This window comes from Linepithema humile, chromosome 8 (assembly GCF_040581485.1).
Source record: "Linepithema humile isolate Giens D197 chromosome 8, Lhum_UNIL_v1.0, whole genome shotgun sequence".
NCBI lineage: Eukaryota > Metazoa > Arthropoda > Insecta > Hymenoptera > Formicidae > Linepithema > Linepithema humile.
In genome coordinates, this window is record NC_090135.1 from 9,190,728 (window position 1) to 9,210,103 (window position 19,376).

Here is a 19,376-nt window from a genome sequence, read left to right on the forward strand (position 1 = left end):
TTGACCTTTGTATTTTGTAGGCACAGTAACCGATTGCATATCCAACACTTTCCTATCAGTTTTATATCGTAATACTGCTCGTGCTGCAAGCCAATAATCAATATGTTATTAAAATTAACTAAATCAATTAAAATATTTACATGCAAAATTGATAACATATGTATAAGACAATCTTTCTGTTATACAAATTTAAAATGTCTTCACTTTAATTCTTTCTTTAATGTCCAATTATTTATCTTCTATTCTATTTCTCTAATCAAAAATTCTCTAATCTATTCTCATTCCTTTTCTTTATATAACCTTTTTATTCTCCCAAAAAGTTGATTAAAGTAAAGATAAAATATTTAATAGTCTTATTCATTCAAATTAATTTGGATCACAAAAAATTATAAATAACTTCTGAAATTGTGGAGTTTTTGAATATCATCTTCTCTATACATCTTTACAATTTTACAATTTCTTTCTAATTACCTATATGTTTATATTAAATGCTTACATTCATCGTCTAGCTGTACGTAAAATGTGCCGCGGTTTACGTTGTGTCGAACGATGTGCAGGAATCGCCGTTGACGGATTATGCCATTTCCTATTTGCCTCAACGCGATGGAACGCAATTTCAATGTGGCAATGCCCATTTACTTGCTCCACGATTTTCCATTTACATTTTGTTGCAATAATGAGAGTAATAACTGATTTGACAATTCGAAATAGCGGTTAGGTTATACTCGTTGACAACTTCATTGCTATGACAACCGCTGATGCAGAAATCTACATTATTGACGATTCGAAAATTTAGCAAAGACTTGAACCATTTTTGGTTACATCTTTCAGATACATAATTATAAAAAAACATAATTATTAAGTTATATATTCAAAATAAAACGCGATGTTTAACATTACCGAGCAACACTAATCCAATATCAATTAGCATTAATACGTACAATGCTTATAATTATTTTAAAATAACGTTCTAACATATCTTCAATTAAAATAAAACGATAACAGGAGATACACATAAAGAAAGCATCTTCAGTTTTAAAAAATCTATTAGCCTAACAATATTATTTATTTTAATTATTTCAACATTTTGTTTGGTCAATATATAACTTTCGAGGCGCACCGAGACCAATTAAAATGTCAAAAACTAGATTACATTAGTGCACATTACATGTGCATAATGTATGTCTAAAAATAATGTTTTCTCGAGACAATTTAGTTTTAACTGAAGAAGTATCGAGACGACAGGATTCCGTTGATGTCGAAGTCACCCTTCTTTGGTAGATTCTTGAAAACGTGCATGCCCACTGCTTGATTCCTTTGTATGGGGCTAAAATTTCAATTAAGTAATTTTAACAACATTGATATTTTATTTTCTTTTATTTTATGATTTGCACAAGCTTCTAGATCTTTTTCAGATTTTTCAAATTTTGGTACTAAAAATTTTTTAGATGTTTTGATCATCAAAGATTTAAAGTATGCGAACTACTTACTGTTTGAGTGTGAAGTGATCTTTGTATTTCTCACAAAAGAACTTGGACAAATCTTCGAGGATGGGCTCGTTGTGAAGCATGACAAATTGCTCTCGGCAGATCTGAAAGCGGAAAAGGATTAAAATTTCATCCAAAAATATTCGAAGTGATGTATGCGTGCGTCCGTTTCTCACTCTGTTCATAATGTCCACCGTGCAGGGATGCGTCCAGAAACAATCGTGCACCGACATAAATGTGATTCCTGCCTGCTCGCAGTGCAAGCTCGTCAGCATCATGTGGCTGGAGTCCAGCGAGTGAATAAAATTCGGCGGAAAAGCATTCTTTTGCTTCATAGTGTCCGGTTTTATATTTGACGTTCTGTGAGCATAAAATATTTTTATCATGAAGATAGATGTGAGAAATAAAGAAAGAAATACAAAACATATGTATGAAAGAAATACTTGAATATGAAAAACATAAAAAAATATGTTACAAAATGAGCAGCCAAGGCCAAGCCAATTGTCATTTGCTTATATATAATTACACCATCTGTCTATAAACTTACTTGCCGAGCTTCTTTTGACTAGTCGACTTGATTCGCCTGAAGTAGGGCTGCAAAACCGGCAGACCAAGCGGCGTCACCCATTGCACATACTGATTGTTGAGCGAGATAACGCCAGCACACTGCGTGAACCAGTCCTGAATTTCCTTCGCGCTTGCGAACATCGTCTGCAGAGATTTGAATGTCTTCTCGGTCAGATACTGGCTGCCGCTCCAGACGTAGTTATGATCGAACTCCTTCAGATCGCTCAGCTGCCGAGCTATCTGTAGCCTGGCGCCGAATTTCGTCACTCCGTACACCGTCGTCATCACCGTCTGCTTGATGACCTTCCTGCTGATATGCCCTTCCAAGACTTTCGCCACTTTGACGTCGGCATTCGCGTCAATTCGCCTATAGTTGTCGACGTAGCTGGCGACGACGCTGTACACATCCTGCGGCGTGTCCATGGGACATAGATTCACGCTCTCCGCACCGATTTGGTCGCGCCCGAGCGCGGCATAGTGCTGCAGCCCGTTGCAACTGCCATCCTGATGAATAGGGAGACTGCTGACGTACCGCTCCACGTCTGGCGACTGCAGGGCATAGTCGATCTCCTTGCACGCCGCCAGCGTCTGCCACGGCTCATCGGACTTCGTCCACCACATCTCGCCCGTGAGTGGATTCCGCGCGCTGTCGATGATCAGGTCGAGGATCTCGTTCGCGAACTCCAGCCGCTTGTGTATCGGCTCGCGCTTCTTCATGCCGGTCAGATTAATCGTGTGTATCTTCAGCCAGTCCAAGCCGTTGGGCCCGAGCGGTTTGCCCTGCGCGAACATGAGAATCGAGCGGCCCAAGTCTGACGTGAGGTGAGTCATGTGAGGCGGCACCGGATATACTCTGCCTCGGAAGTCGAGATTGTGCGGCAGCCAGAACACCTTGTCCCTGAAGTGATTCGCCAGAGACAACTTGTAGAGGCAGTCGCACCACAGCGAGTACATTTCGTTCTTCCTGCGCTTCAGCTGAACCAGTAAATGCGATATCTTGCTGTTGTCAACCTTGCCGCCTTCGCGCGATATAAGATCTTTCAGAGACGGCAGCGCCGAGGGCGGCTGCGGCACTTCCAGCTTTTCCGAGCCGCCATTCTGGAAGATCTCAATTAAAATATCCAGTATGGGCTTGTTGATCTGCCACGGAATCGTGCCGAGTTGGTTCAAGCAATCAAACGCCGGATACAGCTGCTTCGTTGGCGTTTTACTCAGCAGATACGTCGGCGTCATATACGGATCGCGGACGAACTCCGCCTTCGAGATGAGATAGCCGCCGGTGTTGATGTCGATCCACGGACGCGGCGGCGAACACATCGGCAACAAGATCGTGTCGAAGGTCAGCGTCTCCGGATGCGATTCTTTGTACACCTTGTACAGATGCGGGTGTGGCTTGATTTCCTCCGTCAGATAGATCTTGGTTTTATTTCGGTAGAGTAAGTAGAACGCGGGAATCAGTCGTTCGGGCGCGCCCGCCTTGAATACGTGAGGAATCTTCACGTCGTTTATGATGATGTTGTACAGAAACTTGCCGATGTTCACCAGAACGTGTCGAGGCCACTCTGGCACCATCATCTGCGAGTGCAGACCGGATTTGTTCATCTCATGAACGAGCTGCTGCCATTTGCTACGCCCGTTCACGCTGCTGTCGGTGGAATCCTTTTGCAAATACCACTCCAAGTACTTATCGTAGACTTGTATCACATTCTCGATGATGCCAGCTTTCATCTTGCAATGAAACTAAACGCAAAGTTTGTCACGTGAGCTTCATAATGCGTTTAATACGTTTAAGATTGTTCATTTGTTATTACATAAGTTTGAAGCATAAATTTTATGTATTATATAAATTTTAACTACCTGATATTTTGTGTAAATATATTTTCCTAGTGTTGTATAAAGATTTAACATAGGTAAGCTGTACACGTCCGAGGATCTGGCCAGCTGGTTGATCTCGCGCAAAATCGCGTTGATGTATTCCTCCTTGGGCAGGACTTCCAGGAACGGATATAAAAATTTCAAATCCTGTTTGCTGATCTCTTTCTGTTTCAGGTAAGTCAAGTTTCTCTCGAAGGCCTCCTTCACGACTAATTTCCAGGTTTTTGTCCATTCCGCGATTTGTCCCACCTAAAAGCAACATGATTAACTAACTTCAATTCAAGTTGTTTAAATTGATACAGTTTTCTCAGAATAATTTTTTAAACAAAAATTACAGTAATTTAAAAAATTACAAAATTGCATTAGTTTTAAATAAAATTTAAAAACTTACATTAGATTAAAATGTTGAAGTGTGAAATAAACAAAAGTTGACTTAATTCTCAGATAAATTAGAATTACGTTTAAAATTCATTCGATGAAATTCACTTACAGCCTGCTGTCTAACGTTGGGATCCCCGGTGAACTGCGTGATACTCTTCACTTCCATCGTGCACCGCTTCTCCATTTCGAGCTGTGTACGCACCATGTCTCGCAGCTCGTTCGTGTTCGTTATTACTCCCTTTGCTGGGCACTGATAGTTCTTGACCGCCGTCAAGTTCTGCAGCAATTTGCAACTGTGCGAAGTATTGATGTTTTTGTATCGCACGCGATATTCCGGATCTACGAGCTGAATGCACCGTAGAACATCATCGCGCTGATTAATCTTCATAAGCACTGTATTCATTATCTTATCGAAAGAGACGTCGTTGCGATTCATATCCGCAACTACATCTGCCATTTTCTCTGCAAGGAATCGTTATAGATTTAAAAAATGATCTAAAGTATTTTAGTTTTACAAGATATAAAACTCGTTGCTTTTAAGAGCCGATCCACTCACCTTCTTGGCTTTCCTTATGTTTCATTCTCACGATTACTTGAAACATAAGAGCGTACGTCTGCGCGTCGGGTGTGATGGAATTTTCCTTCATTATTTGATGGATCTCGAAGACCTTTGGCATATTTCTGTTAGAGACGTAAAACTCCATGAACATATTGTACGGCGTGGGGATGTTAGTGCGTTTGAGTAGATCGGAATTCTTCATCAATATCTTGGAGACCTTGGTCAGCATTTTGTTCTGTATATAGATGTCCACGTAGGCCAGCACTTGCAATATCAGATTCTGATCGGTGAGGGAATCCTCGAATATATCCTTTTGCTTCGTGAAGGGAATTGTGGCGTAAAAACTCTCGTTCGAACTCTTGTTGCACTTGGATGCATGTGCGCTAAAAAGACAAGTTGTCGATAAAGATTTTTCAGAAAATATTCCAATTACATTCGCACTTACAGCGATGGCTCATCCTTGAGGTCATTCTCCTTGTTTCGTTGCAATATGTCCAAAAAAGTAGAATCCTTAATTAGTGTAGTGTTATCGCTTATACCACATTCCTTTAGGTTTTCTATCACTGTGGACTTGTCCTCTACATACTCTTCAGATTCCTTAAGTATCATATTATATGTGTTGTCTAGATGGTCTTCCTGAGATCGACACATTAATTAAATTTTCAAAAGGAATAATATAATTTAAATGTAATTTATCATCATAATTATCTTATACTTTCATTCTAATCTTTATCTTCTTTTCAAAAGATAATAAAATAAAATTTGATCTACTTACTGTATAAACTAAATCCTTCGAAAATTCAGTCTTAGCATTGTTTGCTTGTGTTGTGGTCGCTCCCTTGTCGAGATGAGCAATATCGTGCAATTTATTAGTATCAGGCTGATCGACTAAAGCAGATATATGAGCAAAGTTTAACTTGTGTACTGCTGCTTTTCTGTTGTTTTTCTGACATGGTTCTATTGTGATGGAATAAAGGGCGATTAACTGTTAGTATATTTTAGCTTACTTCTATGTTATATATTCATTATTTGTAACGTGTAGTAATGTACAATTTCATATATACCTTCTGGCTTCTTAGAACGACGCTTGATCTGCTTCCAGGGAGCTTGAAGTTCTACTTCCACATCAGTTGTTGCATAATGACGAAGCTGTGTGTGTCTCAATGCTGAAAATACATAAAATAACTTGTAACATATATATATTTGTATATATCTTCTTCACAAAGATCAATACATTTGTGACAAGAATAATTTTCTAAAAATTTTAAGCAAATAATTAAGACTTGTGTTAATTTATGAAATCATTATTTTATGTCAATAAACATAATAAAATATTAAATCAGAGCAGTGCAATTATAAAGTACAACTATAGTGTAGTTTTATTTTGTTAATTAAAAAATATTTAACAAAATAGAAATTGTAATAACATAAAAAAGAATTTATTTTGTAAAAGAGGAATATATCGTTTGTAAACATTTTATACAAAATTCATTTACACGTGCTTACGTTTGAGTGGTTTTAAATGGTAGAACTTGCAGAACGAGCAGAATCGCATTGAGCACTGCACGGTAGGACGTGCTGACACGATACGAGCATTCTGCATCGATGTGAGGCGTGTTCTCAGGAAGTTGAACATCTTAGAATAATCGCGGAATAAAAATTATTAATTGTTAGAAATATCATCGACGAGACGAAAATCTCGCTAACCTCAACACGTGAACCGCCATAACACACGCTCTATATAGCGCACATATAAACATGGCCCCTTTAGGGTGCAGTCCACGGACTAAGGAATAGAGAGACGGAGCACAAGCTGTACCGCGGGAGCACGTTTGCGGCAGGGGGGGGGGGGGGCCACCATATTCGTTTAGTAATCACCACACATAGAACTCACTATTTGCGTATATGTGAGTTGTAGATCAAACCATTGTGAGTAGATCCAACCATAATTTTATAGTTGGATCGACCATAATCCATTGTGGTAGATCCAACCATAATTTTATAGTTGGATCGACCATAATCCATTGTGGTAGATCGGAAGAAATAGCAGGATAAAAAATTCACTAGAATTCTGGTGAGAAATCCATTCCGATCCGTGCTTAATAGGACTGCACCCTCAGTCTTCTCTCTGGTTACATAAATGTCTGCGAGCAATTGTTACTTCTCTCAGTTTCGTTGTACGTTTATGGTTGCGCTGTTGCGCATGTGAAGAATTTGTTCCATGATTTTTGGTTGTTTTTCAGCAAGAAACACGGGTTGACGAAAATATTATTCTTTCTGTTGCTCGTTGGATATCGAGCGAAAATAGAATGACTTGTGTCGACTTGTGTCAATGGCTTAGTTTACATCGATTGTTTAGTACGCGTACCAAGTACGAAATCTGCTTCTCCGATAGATATAAATCGTTTAATGTAAAATCTACACCAATCAAAGAAGTAGATTTAGTACTTGTACGTACTTGGTACGCGTACTAAACAATTGGTGTAAACTAAGCTATTAGCTGGAAAACAATTTTCAATTCGAAATCTCAACGGTAGCAGATCGTACGTCGAGGCGTGCACCATGACTGTTGATTCAAGGAAAAGTCGGCAAAATTATTTCGAAACGTTAAGTAGAAATTATTACAGTTGTCGGACTGATAGATACAGCATTAAAAAAGCATTGTCTTTTGATTCCTTTTTGAACTAACAATTATAATGTACGAAAATATAATTATGATGCTCGCGCAACGTCGATTCAAAGGTAACTATATTCATATTTTTAATGTATATCTCTAGTGATGTTTTTCCCTGCAAAATTTGCCGCACTATTCTGCACACAGTATTTATCTAGCAAAGTTTTTTTATCATCTATAAAAACATTTATGCTCACTTTTATATGAAATTACAGATTTTTAACAAAAAATAGAAAGAAAGGGATAGAAGAAAATATCAAAAATATACAGGGTGTCTGGCAATAATCGCCCCACCGGTCATATACAGTAGAGGAGGTCAAATCGAGTAGAAAAGTCCTTTACCATTTTTTAATTTTCATAATAAGTACTGAGTAATTAACAAAAAAAGATCGGCGAATCCGCGCGAGTAAAGCGCGCGCGGTGAGAAGGACGTCCCACTGCTACGCGATCACTAGGACACAAGGATCTAGCATTACGCGCCGCTCGTATGTTGCCATTGTCATTTGTAGAGCGCTCCTCCCAACGCTTCATCGCGCGCCTAGTGATCGCATAGCAGTGGGATGTCCTTCTCGCTGCGCGCGCTTTACTTGCACGGATTCACCAATCTTTTTTCGTTAATTACTTAGTACTTATTACAAAAATCAAAAAATGGTAAAGGACTTTTCTACTCGATTTGACCTCCTCTACCTGTACATGACCGGTGGGGCGATTATTGCCAGACACCCTGTATAAATAATGAGAATAGACAGCAAGAAGTAATAAAAATGAATAGATAAGTTGGCCTTCTAATGAGGAAATAAGTACTGCGACATGACTCCGTATGATTAACCTTTTCAACATGGGAGAATGAATCGAATTGAGGACATACATCCTGTAAGTAAAAGAAAAAAAAAGAGCACTTTGATATTATACGACTAGTATAATAGTTATAGTCAGTAAGTCAGAATAAATGACGTCAGAAAATGAATCATCGATTTACTGAACAGAAAGATACACTTTCCTACAAATGTATCGCTGATCTCAGGGGAAATTTCGCGCCTTTCAGGTTTATCCCGTTCATTTGACTTTTCCTCCTTTCATTTATTTCTTGTGCGGAACTTTTCTCTCACGCGAATCAAGGTGTAACATCAATAATAAATAAGCTACGCAAACGAGTTTAGTGATTAATTCCAATTAATTAATTTTGATTAATTCTAGTAAATCGAAAATAATTAATTACATCTAATAAATCTCAAATAATTGTTTTAAAAATTCCCATACTTTTGTATATAATTATTAATTATTTAATAATTAATATATAAAAATTAAAATAAAATAAGTTTTAAAGAAGTAAAAAAAAAATATACGTTGTCTTGCGCTTTTTATGCATTTAACGAAATAAAAGTTTGTTCCAGTTTCGAAAGAAAGCGAGATGGGAGAAACAAAGCGCACAGGAATTGGTGTAATTCAATTAAATATTATAGCTACGCGTACTATCAAAAACCGTCTATATCAAACCGACCGCAACTTTCACGAGTTTTGCTAATAACCGAATCCTATCCTTGACTTGTGTGCGAAACGAGGACGGCTAACAAAAACGCGAACGAGGGTATTGTTATTAGCAGCCGTGGATTTGCGCGATTAATACGTTGCAACGGAGCGATTCTACTTTTTCACAGTTGCGAGAGACCGCGCGAGACGTTGTTATACGATCTCTCAATGATAATTAATGTACGATGAATATCTTTGTTAATTACTCATTGAGGTAATCGTCACTTCTTTATAGTTTTCATTGACGACCGCAATCATCGCGTCATATATTTAACACATCTCGGATTCATGCTTGTCTTTGAATATAAACAAAACAAATTTTTGAAGTAAAATTAAGTTCTCAAGCACCTACAATCCTCAGACATGAATTTTTTTCAAAAGGTCACACAATTCGGAGTTCCTCGTCGAGGCATGAGTCAACCCAACGACGCGCATCCAGCGAGTCTTCCTCGAGGATTCTCGGATCTAAATTATGGATATTCCGAGCGAGGACGCCGTCTGCGGAGTGAAGCGCAAACGAAAACACGCCGCGGAAACGCGCCGCGGAAAAGCGCCGAGGGTCGGCTGGAGGGAGACGCGTCCTTGATTGACGCGATGGGTGTTAATACGTATAAAGGAAACCGTCGTCGACGCCGCGAGTTCAGACCCCGAGCTGACAGCTGACCGTCATCATGCCCATCAACGAGGACACACCATCCAGCGACGCGTTCGACCGGACGGAAGCCGAGAGGATGAGCGCGGAATTGCAGCGGACGATGCCGGGGAAGTATTCGCAGGCGGGCGTATCCGTAATCCCGGAACACGCAAACGGCACGCGGGAGCGGAACGGGATCGAGGAACAGCACTTCCGCAGCATGCCGCGTCGGGAGGTCCATGAGAAACTCTTCAGGAACTTCTTCGAGCTCGTGTTGCAGCGTGCGGTGTTCAAAGTGAGCAATCTATTTCACTTTTACTCGCTTCTCTGTTTACCAACAGAATGAGACACAAGTTTACAAATGAAGAAGTTCCGGATACTAAAGACCTCGCGCGCAAAACTTGTTAATTAGAGAAATAGTGAGAGAAAAATAGTAATAAGCGCAGTTACAAGAAAAAAAAGGTCAACGAGACTAAAAAAAAGGTACAACGAGACTAAAAGAAAGTGAACTATGATAATTATGAGATATCGAAGGATTGCACAACAGATAACAGTAATTTTAGCTCGATAATTATTCTCCTTTTAGTATTATCACTATTCGTGTGCGTATTTCGATGCGCTGTACTGCAACGTGTCATAAAGTTCTCTTAATCTTATAATTGTGTGCAATTTTTATAGAATGTGCATTCATTTACGTCGTTGAATAATTGATGATTGCATTTCAGCAATTATCGTTCAATCGTTTACTCGCAGCTTTTGCATGTTTATGCTAATCGTTAATTATTTTGTGCAATTTGACCTTATCGATTATTTCTTATCGATTATTTCTTTGTTTAATATAATATTAATCTACGGCGTTTATATAGTTTTTATTTTATTTTGTTTAACACATTTTCTCGTGCCTCGTTTGTGGCAACTTGCTCTACAAGAATGATAGAAAACTATTGTGATCCGCGTATTTCTACCATATTTTAATAATGTAATTTATTAAATTTTCATATTTTATTTTATCTCGCAGAAAGAGAACATTATTTGATTTTCTTTTATCTACTTGAATTTACGTATCAGCTTTCGCAAAGCCTGGGATTTATGCTATCACGCTGCTATCGTTATTGGCGGCGATACCAGAAGTAATATCACGAATTCGATTTCTCGCCAGAGACGAAGAATCTCCGGGGCAGCAAATTGATATCATAGATTCCTGCTGATCATGTCATTAATTACCATTCTTAAAAGGCATAAATAATCGAGCGACGTCAAGAATAACGCACGCATTGCCGGCGAATAATTGGCAGTGGTGCAGCTAATCGCATTCTTATGCTAATGCCATTTGTCACGAATGCGACGGAATGGCGGAAATTTATGCTGTGCGGCGCGAACTCACGTGTACAATACAGTGGTGATAGTAATAATTATGGTTGTAATGCAGCGAGTGTACTTAGCGGTAATTAAACAGCTAATCAATCTCATTATTATGCGCTATTTCTCCGGCAAATTAGAGACGCAAATTGTACATATGCGGGTGCGATCAGGGACGCGGCGAGAATAAGCAGAATTCTCCGCAACGAGCGCAGACACATGCCGTTGAATAAGATACACTGGACGATCCAATTAACGTGATTGTTTGTTTCCTTTTAATTACTCAACTAGCAACTGCTTTCGCACTTCCAATTTCTGTTTATTTCTGTTAATGCATTTTGTACCGCACAGTCCACTTCCGGCGAGGATCGAGTGGTCGAATGGGTGGGCCCTCACGATCTGCGCTCCGTGGTCGATCTCTCGCTGCCGGCCGACGGCGTCGGTCACGACGAGCTGCTGACGCTCACGCGCGACATCATCCGCTACAGCGTGAAGACGGGCCACCCGCACTTCGTGAACCAGCTGTACTCCAGCCTGGACCCGTACGGGCTGCTGGGCCAGTGGCTGACAGACGCGCTCAATCCGTCCGTCTACACGTATGAGGTGTCTCCGGTGTTCTCACTGATGGAGGAGGACGTGCTGCGGGAGATGCGCGCCATCATCGGCTGGCAGGGCGGCGAGGGCCTCTTCTGCCCGGGTGGATCCATGGCGAACGGATACGCCATCAACCTGGCGCGCCACAGCAGGTGATAATTCATCTGTAAATTATTCATTAATTGTTATCACTTTATTTGGAATCTTTATTTCTAATCAATATTTGGTTTGATTTTTTTGATATATATATATGAAGGCTGTTCTTAAGAATTTACATGGATTGCAAGCGTCGACGAAATTTTAGACAATCTGTACAACTTTAGAACAGTTCACGTAATATTTTCTCTTTTTCCAAATTATCTGTTCTGAGGGTGATTGTTTCCATGTCAACATTCCAATGATAAAGAAATTTCTTAGAGAAATATTAAGAGTACCGAGCGTTGAAACTGAAAAGTAATAATTTCTATAGCATATTAAGCAAACATTTTGAAATTGTTCTCTGAAAGGCAATACTGGTAACAACGCCTAATTGAAAAATTATACAAAAGTAATAATTAGATACGCACAGCGTATTTGCATCAATTAAAAAACTTGCTTTTATTATTTGCTGTGTCATAATTTGTGATTAGCGTCAAATAACATTAACGTTCACGTTATTACCTTCCAGATATCCGCAGCTGAAGCAATCCGGGTTATCGCAGGTGCCGCGGCTGGTGGTGTTCACGTCGGAGGACGCGCACTACTCCGTGAAGAAGCTCGCCGCGTTTCTGGGCATCGGCTACGACAATGTGTACCAGGTGAAGGTCGACGCCCGGGGCAAAATGGTGGTGTCCGATCTGGAGGTTCAGATCGCCCGAGCCGTCAAGGAAGGCGCCGCGCCGCTCATGGTATCCGCCACCGCGGGCACCACCGTGATGGGCGCGTTTGATCCTCTCCGCGACATCGCCCAGATCTGCAAAAAGCACGGCTTGTGGTTCCACGTGGACGCAGCGTGGGGCGGTGGCGCCCTGATCTCCAGGAAGCACCGCGGACTGCTGGACGGCGTCGAGCTTGCCGATTCCGTCACTTGGAATCCTCACAAGCTCCTCGCCGCGCCGCAGCAGTGCTCCACCTTGCTACTTCGTCATGAAGGTCTTGATATTTATTGTTTTTGATTTCATTAATGGAAGATAATTTTTGATAATTTTTATAATCATATTTTTTTAGAAGATTAAAAAATTAATATTAAAAAAGAAATTAAGAATAAACCAACAAATCAATCTGCGTGCATTTTCAGTGGAAAAAATATTCTTAATTAAAATGACAAAGAAACATTCACTCTCTGCTTCATACTTCAATCTTAATTAGGACATTGTACAATAACGATACAAAAAGAGCAAAAGTTGGTTCCACATCGATGGAGAAAAGAGCAAGGATAATCGAAGCGTGTCCTTCACTATTTGCCGAGCAGCAAAAAGATTTCATTTCTCAATTGATATTATCAATATATTTCAATTAAATTGTAATCGCGATCAGAGATATATTTTTTGCACAAATTATTTTCTTTTCTTTTTTTCAACTAAAATATAAATATGCGAATGACAAGTTTTATTTTTTCCACTTAGGTTTGCTACAAGCAGCACATGGCTGCGGCGCGAGTTATCTCTTCCAGAACGACAAGTTCTACGATCCGTCGTTCGACTGCGGTGACAAGCACGTGCAATGCGGCCGTCGCGCCGACGTCGTCAAGTTCTGGTACATGTGGAAGGCGAAGGGTACGCGCGGTCTTGAAGCCCACGTCGATCGCGTGTTCGCGCTGTCGCGCCACTTCGTCGACCTCATCAGGACGCGCGACGGCTGGCGCCTGCTCGCCGAGCCCGAGTGCACCAACGTCTGCTTCCGTTACGTGCCGCCGTCGAAGAGGCATCTGACCGGCCGGGAGCTCGATCAGGCGCTGCACAAGGTTCGCAATGCCGATTCAATTCGATCCCGTTTTAAGGCCGTGTTTCTGTCGACGACACTAAAACTCAAAACAAAATCTAAAGACAAGCCTGAAAAAGATAAATTATTTTTCTCTGCTTAAATCAATGTTTAAATTAAGTCTAGACTTAAACATTTCTGACGCAGAAGTTTTTTTCACTCTGTCAATTATTTTCCATGCACTTCTGGTTTGCAAATTTATATTGGTTTTTTTTCTAACTCCCACTGAATATTTAATCTATTTTTTTCTCTTTTAATTTCCATTTTAATTTGATTTCGAATCGTTGCAGATCGCGCCGATGATCAAAGAGCGTATGGTGCGAGCCGGAACGATGTTGATAACGTATCAGACACTGCGGGACATGCCGAATTTCTTCAGATTGGTCCTGCAAAATTCAGGATTAACCGAGGCCGACATGAAGTTCTTCGTTGAGGAGATAGAAAGGCTCGCTGCGGATTTATAGGCGGCTTAAGTGTTGTAAATAATAGGTTAGTAATAAAATATGTGTATTATTATATATTATTATAAAAAAATAAATAGATGAAATTTGGTAAAACATCATCGTGATCCTCGAACGAAAGCAGAAAACGATCAATAATACACTTCTTTCTCTGTCTCTCATTCAATTTTAATTTCTATATAACACATTATTCAATTTGTTTTTGATTATACTATTGACTGTTGTCAATATAACAATTAGAAATATGTACACATATTTTCTCCAGCAATAATTTACATTTACGTACAACAAATTTCGAGTTTCGTCACAACTTCTATAGAACTCGACAGCAACATGTAAGCGACTCTGGATAGCTAGTCGTTAATTGTATTAAAAATATTTCACATTCTTGTGGCGCGCGCTCAAAGCGGAGAAGTTGGTCCGCGCGTACAGATATGCACAAATCCTAGGCGGTCTTTTTCTTTCATCTCGATCCATTCTGTTTCGATGTTCTCGCAATCGGCAGTTTATTTCGAGCAGATTTAGCTGTACTCTTTGAGAAATTTAATATGGAACTGTTTCAACGCCTCGAGCATCGACTTAATCTTATCCTTCTGCGGCAGTATCGTTGTTCGAAAGTGGAACGTGCCGGGCCTCTGGCCAAAGCCCGAGCCCGGGATCACGCAGATCCCGGTGCTCTCCAGCAGCTTGAACGCATAAAGGACGTCTGGCTCCTGACCCTTCGCCCGCGCGTCCTCGATCGCCTTCGGCGGCAGCTCGAAGCGCGGGAACACGTACATCGCGCCCATCGGTGGATTCGCCTAAAAAAAAGAAAGAAATATAGAGTTTGATGCGCCGAGAGAAATCTGTTGAACAAAATAAAGGACAATCACTTTATATCCAGGAATACTGTTGAGTGTGTCGACGACAAGCTGCGATCTCTCCGCCAAGGAGCGCAGTGTTTCTTTCTTTTCCTTCTGAAATAGCTCGTACGACGGCTCGTTCGGCTGCGGCGGATTCACCACGACGTCCATCACCACCTGGCCGAGCACCGTCGGACACAACATCGCGGAGATCGATTTCAGCAGTACCTTCATCACCTCCGAATCCATGTTAATGAGCTCGCCGTAGCCACCGCGAATCCCGCACTCGCCCATGTATCCTAAACAGACATTTCAATGTAAATTTTTCCACCGAGTTTATTCCTCAATTTAATTTAATCGAAATTTCATGTTTTTTTTGTGTAAAAAGGTTACTCAAAATTGTTCGAAAGTCACATTAAAAAGTCAATCAATTTTTAATTAAATTATTTTTTTTATTCTTCTCGATTCCGCTGTTCTGTTATTAACCTTTCGAGATGGACATGAAGGATGCAAGCTCCATCTTCGAGTACGGCTCGCCCATCTCCGTCATGACCTTTTTGAAGGAATGGAACGCGCTGTCCTTGTCGTATATATTATCCTGGTAAACTTCGTCGGCGAGTAGAAACAGGTGGTTCTTATGGGCGAAGCGAATGACGTTCTCAATGTTGGCGCGAGTCAGCACCTGGCCGGTCGGATTACCGGGATTGATCACCACCAACACTCGCGGATTGCATGTGCCCTTGATTTCGTTCAGCGCGCGTTCCAACTCGCCGACCTCCAGCGACCACTTGTTGTCCTCGTCGAGATAGTATCCAATCGGCGCGAGACCGAACTCCGCCAGGGTTGCCGAGTACAACGGGTACTGCGGAATCGGGATCAGCACGCCTGACGGTTTGTTGTCGATTTTCTCGTTGAACAATTTCAGAAATGACTGCAAGAAAGAGAGAGATTAGAAAGTGATGTCAAAATATTTGTGCTGCAAGAGAATTTTTCAATAACTTTTTGCTTTCTTTTATTTGTGAATTTAGTTCAATCAATATTTTCAAATTAAATTGCTCGAAAAATTCAATATTTTAATTGTACTTTCTTTACAGTTCCATTGCTTTCGCGCATGCATCTTTCTCGAGATCTTTTTACAATTATAAAATAAAATATACAATAATACAAAAATTAATAAATACACAGCACAAATAGTTCAATACAATAATCTAATAAAACTGAGAATGAATGTTTTCTGGTTAAAATAGCACGGAAAGTTGAATACTTCAATTAAATTACTTTTAAAACCAAAACTGGAAAAAATCATCAATTTAAATAAATATATAATGAATATAATTTTTTTCAGATAAAAAATGAAAAAAAATAGCGAGGTTTCAAATCCGCATACCTTGATGCCGTCGGAAGCGCCGTTGGAGAGGATAATATTGTGATAGTCGCAGGGAATGCCGCCGTCGCGTTCCTGGATGTATCGCGCGACGTGCTTGCGGACCACCTCGATGCCAGCCGATTCCGAGTACGAGCCCACACTACCGCCCTTGCAGCCCTCGAGTACCATGCGGGCGCGAGCCTTCGCGTCTTCCGGATAGCTCGGATCATCCAATAAATTCGGTGAGACTGTCAGGGTCAATACTTGACGTAGAAACGTTATCGGTTGCTGGCCCATCGCATGGGCGTCACCCACGTTGGCCTTGATCACCTCTTTGAACGGTTTTTTAGCACCCTGTAAAAAATAGACAATCTCGATCTAATTATGTAATAATTATGATAGACGCTTTCGTAATTACATGAACAAATACAGGACGTCCTACAAGAGCAAACTTTGCCAAATAATGATATCTCGAAGAATTTAAAGCCGATCTTTTTTTAGTAAAAATTTTATTATCCTTTTTTTCTGCTTCACAATTTTTTCATCAAATATTTTAATAATTAAGCATCAAAATTCTATCGAAACGAGATCCATCAAAATTTAACAAAAAAATAAGATTGTATTATACAATCGTTTCCTTCAAGTTTAATTTGATAAAAGTGATAGATTTAAAAAAAATACCGTTTCAGTTAACGTTATAATTTCGCGATTGATTTAATAGAATAATTTTTTTTATTCGCACATTAGAAGAAGGTAACGTATTTTTTCCATTCCATCCGCGTCTAATAATAAAAAGTGATTTTATCTGCGTCTAATAATAAAATTTTATTTGGTGCCTCGAATAGAAAAATACAGAATATTCCTCTTCGACGAAAGTGACTTGTATTTCTCCTATATCAGATAAACTTCACATTGTATATAATTACAGTAAGCATTAACGAGCGTTACGCAATTGCGTGTGAAACGGAAAGCGAGGCGAGAGATGCGCGTTCAATGACGAGGCGGCTATCGGAATTCTTATTCACCATGTAATTGCGCGCAATCGCGTGATGAATAAAAATGCGTTTGTTCGCCAACAAATTGACCGTTTTATATTCACAATGAGTAGAGATTCTTTTTTTTACAACGCATTTTTAAATACTCTCGTATAAAAAAAAAAAATCCACCGGATGTCTCAATAATGTTTTCGACCTTCGAGAAATATTTCCTAAGGAATATAATTATATTGACACACCGTATATATAAAAAGGCGTAAACGACGTGTAATGATTACGCAAGAACCGCTATTTACGGAGAAATATTTTTTCAAGCGATAAATGCTTATACACCACCTTATCTTTTAATCGTTTATCGATAATCGACTCTGCTTTAGATAATATTATTTAATATTATTATTAATTGGAGCTGCACTTTATTTGTATATTTATACATATAATCATGAGTGGTCATGTATTAGTGCTGTAATGAGTGGTTTTGCATGAATGCGATAACGCGATATAAGAAATGCTATACATTTCGCGACGTTTTACCGAGTTAAAATTAAAAAAAAAATAAATAAAGGAAATATCCGTGTAAAGATGAAAAGACGTTGTTATGTTTTTCGACTTGGCGCCAGGAATGCTTAAAATTAGCAATTCAGTACAATCTATTGACGATGATTGTGCGACGATTTATTTAATGCACTGCGTGATACGTTATCGTGCAGACGGCATAATTCTTTTTATACAAGTCGGCGGTTGTGTACACAAATGCTGAATCATTTACAGCCCGTCATTTACGAGAAAGATAATTTTTGTCACGCGCGTTCCATAATAATTTTTAAGATCAACAAATTATCGTAACAGTGCGGAATTTATTCCGAATCATTTTAAGTATTTTTAAAAATTGAAGATTAGCTCTCCGTAGCTTTTATAATAATTTATAATAAAATCCGGAGTTTCGCGTGCGATAAATTTATTAGAATATTTTCAAGTGTTTTGTAAAAATTTCTATTCGATAATTCTTTTGTTCTTCTTCCCGAAGTTATTTGGAACGAAAAGAACATAAGAAAAGCGCAGCGTCCGCTATTCAAACGCGCCTTTTATATTTTTACGCTGGAATTGATTATAGAACTCCATTCACGCTTCGCAATTACGAAAAGCTCAATTAGCAATCATTCTTTTCTCTTTCTCTCTCCCCTCCCTTCTCCGATACTTGACGTTTCACCATGGCAACCCCACGTATGTCATTGCGAGCGCATCCTTCCTCCCTCTCACCCCCTCATCCTCGCTTCCATTCAGTTTCGTTTGTATTCTGTATAATCACTGCGTTACTGTGTGTGTGTGCACCATGTGTTCTGCTTGTTTCTGCATTTTTTTGGTCATTGGAGTCGCTCGAAAGTATTCCGGAAGAGCGTGACGAAGCGTCGTCCCTCGCAAGTGTGCTTTTTTTTTTCTTTTCCCTCGAGCTTAGCAGCTTACCTTACCTTTTGCAGCTCCTTCTCGATCTCCAATGCCCGGATGAGCAGCGGGCCGCGAACCGCGTACTCCATCTTGCGCAGGTTCACGAAGACATTGTCCTCGGTGAGGACCTTGCCGCACGGGCCCGCCGCTGCGCTCGCCGCCATGCCTCGACACGGAATAACCGGCTGGAACAGCATGGATGCGGAGGACACCGCCGCCCCCGGCGGCGCCGTCCCTACTTCACGACCAATCAGCGCCCCGCCACCGCTCCCGGCGGCAGCCGGTCTCGTCGTCGTCGTCGTCGCGCTCGTTATCGTCCTCGTCGGCCATCCGCCGGCGATCACGGCGTTCCGCAGGCGTGCGTGCGACATGGCTGGCTCACCCTTTCGCAACTTGCTCCTTTTCGACCTTCTAAAACTTCTCCCTCTTCCGCTGCGCAAAGACCAGAGACAACGCGTTTATTTATCGTCGTTCCTCGTTATTTGTCTGGTCGTCTTGACGTGAGCAATACGTGCGTTCTTGTTTTGTATTTTTTATCTTGTGCTGATCATCGTGCGAGATCAATCACGGGGTGGATCGCAGTTCCGTCTGTGAATCGAATTGAGAGGAGTGTGTGCAAATTGATGTTTGACAATTTGCGATAATCA

At 40.3% G+C, this 19,376-nt stretch overlaps 3 protein-coding genes across 4 annotated transcripts; 1 reads left to right on the top strand and 2 right to left on the bottom strand.

The window, feature by feature from the left end:
- Positions 1–1,028: 1,028 nt before the first annotated feature.
- Positions 1,029–6,639, bottom strand: PolrMT (mitochondrial RNA polymerase). The gene is made up of 11 exons (XM_012374931.2): positions 6,376–6,639; positions 5,934–6,035; positions 5,645–5,826; positions 5,315–5,505; positions 4,867–5,252; positions 4,420–4,772; positions 3,912–4,178; positions 2,035–3,794; positions 1,664–1,847; positions 1,491–1,591; positions 1,029–1,327 (listed from the first exon to the last, which is right to left on the bottom strand). Exons 1-11 carry the CDS (start codon positions 6,503–6,505, stop codon positions 1,219–1,221), a joined length of 3,765 nt encoding a protein of 1,254 aa, XP_012230354.2. The 5' UTR covers positions 6,506–6,639; the 3' UTR covers positions 1,029–1,218.
- Positions 6,640–8,007: 1,368 nt separating this feature from the next.
- b (glutamate decarboxylase-like protein black) lies at positions 8,008–14,181 on the top strand. The gene is made up of 6 exons (XM_012374879.2): positions 8,008–8,416; positions 9,455–10,002; positions 11,418–11,812; positions 12,328–12,791; positions 13,265–13,602; positions 13,910–14,181. Exons 2-6 carry the CDS (start codon positions 9,745–9,747, stop codon positions 14,081–14,083), a joined length of 1,629 nt encoding a protein of 542 aa, XP_012230302.1. The 5' UTR covers positions 8,008–8,416; positions 9,455–9,744; the 3' UTR covers positions 14,084–14,181.
- A 42-nt stretch (positions 14,182–14,223) lies between these two features.
- LOC105676745 (alanine aminotransferase 1) lies at positions 14,224–19,326 on the bottom strand. Of its 2 annotated transcripts, none has more exons than XM_012374870.2 (5): positions 18,753–19,326; positions 16,310–16,642; positions 15,409–15,853; positions 14,953–15,221; positions 14,224–14,880 (listed from the first exon to the last, which is right to left on the bottom strand). In XM_012374870.2, exons 1-5 carry the CDS (start codon positions 19,098–19,100, stop codon positions 14,602–14,604), a joined length of 1,674 nt encoding a protein of 557 aa, XP_012230293.1. In that variant the 5' UTR covers positions 19,101–19,326; the 3' UTR covers positions 14,224–14,601. The 2 variants fall into 2 exon arrangements, with proteins under 2 accessions (XP_012230293.1, XP_012230295.1); XM_012374872.2 differs by having other exon boundaries at positions 18,748–18,919.
- Between the last annotated feature and the right edge of the window lie 50 nt (positions 19,327–19,376).

Coding starts and splice junctions, on each gene's coding strand:
- PolrMT (XM_012374931.2), bottom strand. CDS start 6,505: ATGTTCAACTTCCTGAGAACACGCCTCACATCGATGCAGAATGCTCGT. Junction 5,827..5,933: donor TCGTTCTAAGAAGCCAGAAG/GTATATATGAAA, acceptor CCATCACAATAG/AACCATGTCAGAAAAACAAC. Junction 1,848..2,034: donor AGTCAAAAGAAGCTCGGCAA/GTAAGTTTATAG, acceptor TTATGCTCACAG/AACGTCAAATATAAAACCGG.
- b (XM_012374879.2), top strand. CDS start 9,745: ATGCCCATCAACGAGGACACACCATCCAGCGACGCGTTCGACCGGACG. Junction 11,813..12,327: donor AACCTGGCGCGCCACAGCAG/GTGATAATTCAT, acceptor ATTACCTTCCAG/ATATCCGCAGCTGAAGCAAT. Junction 12,792..13,264: donor CTTGCTACTTCGTCATGAAG/GTCTTGATATTT, acceptor TTTTCCACTTAG/GTTTGCTACAAGCAGCACAT.
- LOC105676745 (XM_012374870.2), bottom strand. CDS start 19,100: ATGTCGCACGCACGCCTGCGGAACGCCGTGATCGCCGGCGGATGGCCG. Junction 15,854..16,309: donor GCGCTTCCGACGGCATCAAG/GTATGCGGATTT, acceptor TCTTTCTTGCAG/TCATTTCTGAAATTGTTCAA. Junction 15,222..15,408: donor CTTCATGTCCATCTCGAAAG/GTTAATAACAGA, acceptor ATGTCTGTTTAG/GATACATGGGCGAGTGCGGG.